This window comes from Otolemur garnettii, unplaced genomic scaffold (genome assembly GCF_000181295.1).
Source record: "Otolemur garnettii isolate 467f Iridium unplaced genomic scaffold, OtoGar3 scaffold00002, whole genome shotgun sequence".
Lineage (NCBI taxonomy): Eukaryota > Metazoa > Chordata > Mammalia > Primates > Galagidae > Otolemur > Otolemur garnettii.
This window is the reverse complement of record NW_003852397.1, coordinates 6,009,275-6,017,314: the sequence shown is the minus strand read 5'-3', so window position 1 is coordinate 6,017,314 and position 8,040 is coordinate 6,009,275. Positions and strand designations below refer to the sequence as shown.

At 41.0% G+C, this 8,040-nt stretch overlaps 1 protein-coding gene across 1 annotated transcript in view; it reads left to right on the top strand.

The window, feature by feature from the left end:
- The window catches only part of AK9 (adenylate kinase 9), a 137,262-nt gene that overhangs the window by 20,083 nt on the left and 109,139 nt on the right, over window positions 1-8,040 (top strand). The window contains exons 6-7 of the mRNA XM_023512441.1: window positions 1,293-1,405; window positions 4,000-4,188. Of these exons, the coding sequence (XP_023368209.1) occupies window positions 1,293-1,405; window positions 4,000-4,188 (302 nt within the window). The remainder of the gene's footprint in view (window positions 1-1,292; window positions 1,406-3,999; window positions 4,189-8,040) is intronic.

Here is an 8,040-nt window from a genome sequence, read left to right as displayed (position 1 = left end):
AAAAAAAAAGTTTCTTGATCAAGACAATGACCTAATTAAAGAAATCTGGTAGGGAAATTAGTGTGATGATTGCAAATATGATGAATTTCAATGAGAAGATTTCGGTTTCTGGGTGGGGATGTAAGCCACTAACTGTGCTAAGCCCCAATCACCTCCATAGTGTGGTTTCTTAAACTGTATGGTGGCTGCATGGGGGTTTCTTACTTTCTGTAACTTACATAAACACTATATACATATATATTCTACTACATCGTGAGATGTTAATTTAAGAGAAAAATAATATGCCATGCAACCCCTGTAATATACCTTTACCAGTCTCCATATGAGCTTTCCTAACATGAGTTAAAAAAATTACCAGCATGAACTGGGCATAGTGGCTCACACCAGTGTAGCCCTCTGGGAGGCTAAGGTGGGAGGATCGCTTGAACCCAGGGGTGTGAGGTGGCTGTGAGGTAGGCTGATGCCATGGCACTCTAGCCTGGACAACAGGGTGAGACTCTGTCTCAAAAAAGAAAAAAAAAGGCACCTCATCTATCTAAAATCAATTGATTTGGAATTTTAAGAAGTGTCTCCTTCTAGCCCCGTTCTTTTTATTATCAGAAAAACATTATTCATAGTTACATTTCATGTAGCAATAACCTTAAATGTTAATTTAAAAAATGTTTTTAAATGCTTAGTAGAATTTATTTTCTTATTTAGGGGAAAATGAATACCTTAGGAGTATAATAATAAACTTCAGTTAAGACAATGTTTTCCTAAGGGTAGGCCATGAAAAACTGAGAGTACGCAAAGCAGTCTTGCTCAAACGCTTTGCAAGTTCTCTTGCACAATTCTATTTCTTTATAGTACTTACACAATCATATTTCATAATGACTTTCTTTTTTTAAATTAAATGATAGCTGTGTACATTAATGCAATCATGGGTACAGTGTGGTGTTTTCATATACAATTTGAAATATTTTCATCAAACTGGTTAACATAACCTTTGTGTCATTTTCTTAGTTATTGTGTTAAGACGTTTATATTCTCTTAGAAAGATTCACTTGTAAAAAAGAAAGAAAGAAAGAAAGATTCACTTGTACCCTTGTAAGATAAACCATAGAAGTGATCCCTCCAATCACCTTCCCTCCACCCATCCCCCCTCCCCATATTCTAATTTAAAACTTTTGACAGATGATGTTATGACCTGCATCCATATTCATCAATAACTAGGTGACATTTTATAAAGTAGTAATCATAAATCCATGCTCTCATATATTGATAACATCATAAAATTATATTTTACTTTACAGGCTATATTATCACTGAAATACCATCACTTTCCCAGGACTCCATGACTACCTTGCAGCAACTAGAATTAATTAAAAACTTAAATTTGAAACCTGATGTTATAATCAATATTAAGGTAAATGTTAGTGGTTTTTCTAATATACTATACCATTCTTCTCGATAGTAGTTAAATTCAAGGAATGTTTTCAAAATGTAAACATTTGGGTTATGGAAATATTCAGGAACTTACACATCAATCGTTAGGACTGATAGTTCTGTGCTTTTGAACCGGCACCTCTGTCCCATAGATCATTTCCTTGCCTGTTCATTTGGCTTAATCATAGCCATCCTTTGTAAGTCAGTTCAGGCATCATCCCTTCAGAACTTCCCCTGATAACCACCCTGTCCACCACCTCTCTCTCTCTTTATCTCGCTCTTGCTTTCCCTCCCTCTCTCTCCTTCTCACTCATCCACACCTTACTTACCACAGAGAGGAAATACTTGTCTGATGACCATATGTGGTCCTCTCTCCTTCCCATACTACTCACCTCATTGTTATAATTGTCCATTTCCTTGTAGACTCTGTCTTACTAAAAGGCAGGAGCTATGTCTTACTCATATAAGCATCAACTAGTATACAGGATGGTACCTGGTGATACCCAATAAGGTGCCAATTAAATAAAATGCAAGACACATGACTTGGATGTGTGAATGTGAAAGGAAATTACTTCATTGATTTAGAGTCAAGGCTGAGTCCTGTTCCTAATTCTCTCCTTTATTAACTCTTAGGATTTGGTGAATACATTTAGAAGCCTTGATTTCCCCTTTTCAAAGCTGCCTTATGGGGTTGTGATAAGAATTCAGGGAGGTGACATCTGCTTGTTTATGTGAAAATAAATGACAAGCGTGTGTATTCATCCCCTGCCTGCTTCCCCAAGGAGTTTATGATGGCTCAAAATAAATCAGATGATTCTGAGCTCAGATGCTGGGACCCAGTGGGGCATCAAGGTCAGCTGCAAGAGACGTGGCCTTGCATTGCCCAGTGTGGTGTCATCTGCAGCCCCAGTCACAGCTCATGACAAGGGGTCAACCAGAATCCCGAGTGAACCTAAGGATGTCACCCACATGAACATGTGTGCAATGGAGAAAAGATCTCTAATGGTTAACTGAAAGCAAATATAAAATCTAAGCCAGGGAAAAGACTGACTAAATAGAAAATTAAAACCAGGTGGAAAGGGAATACACACAAATACAGTCCAGATAACCCACCTGCTTACTAAATTGGGGCCCTAAATTTTGTTCAAAGTTTGATGAGCCAAAGTAAAAGAGGAAATATAACCAGGTATAGAATTCACATTGTCTGTGAGAAGATAAGCCTTTCCTCAGGAAAAGCAAAACTCCCATTGTAAATGAGAGAAATATTCAAGTCTTAATACACGAGACTGCTTAATGTAATGAATGATGTCCTTAACCCCATTCGTACTAAAAGTGCGGTGATGAGTGTCCCCAGCAGTTTCCATAGGCTAACAAGAGTGTGGTCAGAGAGCCCAATGAGAGACGTAACTCAGCACAGCACACATTTCTCTGATGGTTTGGTCTTACGTGGATACCTGCCCCATCTCCACAAAGAAAGGGCATGAAAATATCAGAAAATTAGCTGGGGAGGTTCTGACATTCCTGCTTCCTTTGTTTTTCATGTGTGTTACATGAACCGTCCACATCCAATTCACCAAGGATGCTTGTTAAAGTGTCTTAGACTTTACCCCAAACTACCTAAATTACAACGGGGAGCAGAAATCTCTTTAGCAAGGTCTGCAGATGAGGCATACTCAGTTACACACTAATGCTTGAGAATCACTGCCATAGAATATTAACCAGGTTTTTTTTATCCTGGCGTATATTCAGAGGAGGATTTACGGCTACAGGCCATAATTATCATGAAGGTTAATGCACTCACAGACCTGGGACTGTGCTCAGATCTGGAGGCCTACTTCTAAGTTGCAGTTTCTCTGTATGAAATTGTGATCCGAGACCAGTCTCTAAAGCTGCTGTAGTTCTCCAACCTGCAGAATGGCCTTAATAATAACTTTGGATGGTACAGGGTTGGTTGAGAGTCTCATGTGAACATGGAAGAGCACTTTGAAACAAGAAAATGACTTCTCTTCTTTGGTTTTGCCTTTTTTTTTTTTTAAACCATCTGGACTTGGTTTTCTCATTTGCAAAATGTAAAGGTTAGCTTGTAATAGACGATCTTTCAGGTCCTATCCATGATGGGCATTTTCTGAACTACGTCACCCGTAAAGCTGTGAGTGACAGTAAATATTCTTAAAAGACAATATTTTTTGCTGGAAATACATGAATATTTTCACCATTTTCCTCCATCTTCAGCTGTTCAATCTAATCTGATAGGATCCTCCTGTGTACTTTGCAGACTAAACTGATGTTCTATTCTATTTCTCTACTCTTCCTGTTGTTCTAACCCTGTTCTATTGTAATACTTTCTCACATCTGTGAATTTCAGACAAATAAAAATGCCTCTGTAGCATAGAAGTTGTGCCTTGGGCCTCTCTTGGCATGTAATAAAACCCGATGCAAAATGCCAATCATAATGTTGCATTTGCTGAGCTTTTTGATGAATATTTTCTTCATTATCGCATAATATATACAATAACTACACAGGGAATTAAAGCATATTCAAAATGTTGTAAGTGGTTTAATAATGTTCCATAGTGTCCTGACTATGATTTATGCCAAAGAATTTCTGGGCAAAGACAGCACAGTAGCACGGGGCACGTATACACGAAGGAGCAGTGGGATCCTGAAGTCATTGAGAGTCGTAGGAAGAAGAAGAAAGAAGCCCACAAAGAGGGAAAACTGGAGGAGGAAGGAGAGGAGGAGGAAGAGCAAGAAGAAGAAGAGGTAATATCCCCGCAGGCCATTACCACGGACTAGACTTTTAAAATTTGCTACAGTCAAACTGAGTGGCAGTTTGGGCAAGAGGAAGCAGCAGATAGTAGAGAAAACCATATTTTCTTTACATTTTTATTGGATCTGGAGGAAATAAGCAAAAATATGCCATGTTTTCAAGAACTGTGAGAGCATGATAATCTTGAAGTCCACTTTGCCCTTCCTGCCAGGGTGGAGGTCCCTCTCCATCCCAGCTGGTCACCTACTGGGTTCCTTTTACAGCAACCAAGTTTTTGGTCACCTACTCTGTGTCAAGCACTGTGCTAGAAGGTGGAATTAGAGTATGTGTTGTCTCATTTTCTGCTGCTTATAAAAGAATACCTGGCACTGGAAGATTTATTTTTGTAAGGAATTTATTTCTTAGAGTTACGGAGCCTGAGAAGTCCAAGGTCGAGAGCCACATCTGATGAGGGCCTTCTTGCTAATAGGGACTGTGCAGAGTCCTGAGGGCATAAGTAGGGGTCCTCAAACTTGTCAAACAGGGGGCAGTTCACTGTCCCTTAGACCATTGGAGGGCCCGACTGTGGGCCCTGGGATGAGTCAGCTGCTAAGCAGGACAGGCAGCGGCGGCAAAACACCCACCGGGCCAGATAAATGTCCTAGGCCGGCTGAATGTGGCCAGCGGGCCGTAGGTTGAGGATGCCTGGAGCATGGTGAGGGCTGCATGTGTTAACTCAGGTCTCTCTTCCTCTTATGAAGCCACCAGTTCCACCCCCATGAGAACCCATCAATCCATTAATCTACTAATCTATTAATGCAGAACCACTAGCCCCACATGGCTGTTTACATTTAAACTAATTAAAATCACATAAAGTTTAAAATTTAGTTCCTCAGTAGCACTGGCCACAGTTTGAGTGTTTGGTAGTCAAATACTGCTGTGCCCTCCTAATTTGGCAGCGCAGATACAGAGTGTTTCCATTACTACCAAAGAGCTTTGGACAGCGAGATATAGCACGTGCCCCTCTTCAGAGCACAGCTGCCTCTCAACAGCCAGCTGTTGCCATGTGGGAATGTTGGAGTATTTTTACCAGGTAGTCTGGCTTTTCTAAGAAGCCAAATATCAGAATTTAACATGTACTGGGTAATTCATCCAAAATGATTGAAACACACTGTAGGCCCATGTTAGAGGAGATGATGGATTTAAATCCATAGGCTAGACACAGCCTCCTGGATGTGGTTTGCGTGATCTCTGCCTAGTGGCAAGGGCAAGTTCAGGAGTTAGATGAGTGGCAACTCAGGTCTATAGCCAATAATCACGTGAAGGGATGTTCATCCTTCTGTACACACGAAACTCAACAATGACCCTGAATTACTGCAAGGCTTTGCAAATGTTCTCTTGGCTTCCATTCTCTTCAATTCTCCCCACCCTTTCCACTCTTTCCAGAAGCCAAACTCATTTTTGAAACATAAAATCCAGGAACATCTATTTGATTTTATGGAATGAAATGTTGCCTAATTCTAGGATTGCAGTGGTGCCAATTGAGACCTTGAAATACACACCTATATGTTAAAAACAAACAAAAAAAACCCTCCATGACTTTTCATTACCTTTACATTAGAATCCAAACACCCTTCCCCGGCTTACTAGGCCATGGGCCCCCAGCCTCTCTGTTCTCAACCCTGGCTACCCTCTCCCTGCCTGTTCCCTGTATTTCAGCCACATCAGCCTTCTAGCTAGTCTTCCACTGTGCTAAGCTCATTTGAACTCGAAACCTTGGCACTTGCTGCCCACAACACTCTTCTTCAAGTCTTCTTCACACAGATGCTCCTTCTCTTCGGGTGGAGAACCTGCAGCCTCAAGGCCACATGTGGCCCTCCAGATCCCCCAGCGTGGCCCCTCCACTGAATCCATACTGAATTTGGATTCAGTCAAAAGGCCACACTCAAGAATCCAGAAGGCTGCCTGTGAGTTGTATGTGATTTTAAATTTGCTAGTAGTCATTCTTTCTAAAAACTAAAAAGAGAGAGAAATAATTCTATAATAAATTTCATTTAAGCCAATATATCCAAAATTTTATTACACACAACATAAAAAAATTAAGAATGATACATTTTTTCTTTCTTCCTTTTTTTTTTTTTTTTTTTAATGCGACGTTGTCTTTCTCTATCACCCAGGCTAGAGTGCAATAGAGTCATCCTAGCTCACTGCAACCTCAAACGTTTGGGCTCAGGCTATCCTCCTGCTTAAGCCTCCTATATAGCTGGGACTATAGGTGCATGCCACCATGTCCACCCAATTTTTTCTCTTTTTTGTAGAGACAGGGTCTCGCTCTTGTTCAGGCTAGACTCAAACATGTGAGGTCAAGTGATCCTCCCACCTAGGCCTCCCAGGCTGTGAGGATTACAGGCCTGAGCCACCTCGCCCGGCCATACTACAGTTTTGAAAGCTGATGTCTATTTTGCACTTCCAGCACATTCCAATTCACGCTTGTCAAATTTAAAGTGCTCAATAGATAACGTGTGACTAACAGCCAGCATGCTGGGCAACACGCATGTAAACCCTTTGCCCTACTTTTTCTCTTTATAACACTCATCACTTGCTGAAATTGCATTACTCTTTTACTTGCTTGTGATCTGTCTACCCCGCCAAATGTAAAGTCTGTGTGACAGGGACTGGACCTCCAGTCCTTGATAGGACTGAGGATGAAGTGGTATAATGGCTGACTGAAGGAATCCTGGCACACCTGCAAAGCCTTCTGCTAGAGAGCAAAGAAACAGTACCGTCCTTCGGAAAAGACAGCATGTATTGAGCCACTTCAAAATGTAGAACTTCTGGTCCAGCAATTCTACAAGTAGGAACTCTTCTAAGGGAAAGATCAGCAATACTATAAAGAGTTAGCTACAAAGCTATTTGTTGAAACATTTATAATTGCGAAAAATCTGAAATAGTCTCGTTTTCTAGCTATAGAGTAATGATTAATCATATGTTCAGGGAAATTAGTACATCGCTTGACCACTAAAATAATATTTTAAAAAGATTATAGAATGGCTTGGATAGATAACATGATTCTAGTTGTTTGCATTGCTAAAAACTGGAAATAATGAATAAATATGGTAATAAGTATAATGTAGCAGACTTAACATATGTCGGGCCTTGAGCTCAGAACTCTTACCTGTACTATTCCCTCTGCCTTGAAACGTTCTTTCTCTAGAAACCTGTGTGGCTTTCTGGCTCACTTCTTTCTGGGTTCACCTCAAATGCCACTTCTTCAGAGAACCCTCCTATGACCATTTGATATAAAATAGCACCTCCTCCCACCACTTCCCATACTCTGCCTTACCATACCCTGCCTTACTTACTTTCTCCCTGGTGCTTATCACCTATTTGAATATATTATATGTTTGTTTATCTGTTTGTACATGCTCTGTCTTCCCCAACTGCAACATGAGCTCCATAAACCCAGGGTTGAAAGGTGTAAGCGGGGGTGCCCAGAGTTAAGTCTGGGAAGGAGCAAAGAAGTTTAGGTCAGGTTTATTGAAGGGGGACAGCAACCAGCCTGGGCAGTGCAAAAATAGTGTCTGCACCTGGAGGACAGTTAGAGGCCCCTTTGATATGGGGTGATAGAAGATGGACAAATTCCACAGCTTGCCTGGAGGGCTTTGATGAGTTAGGGTCCCCCTTGGCTGAACTTTAGGGATGGGGCTAACTAGGTCCTTTGTGTCCTTTGTTTAGGAAGAAAGGAGGAGGAGAAGGGGGAAGGGTTCATATGGGGCTGCATTAGGCCTCGAACAAGGGTGTTAGTTGGTTTTATTCACTTCTGTAGCTCAAGCTCCTAGAACAGTGCCTGACACGTGGTGTGTACT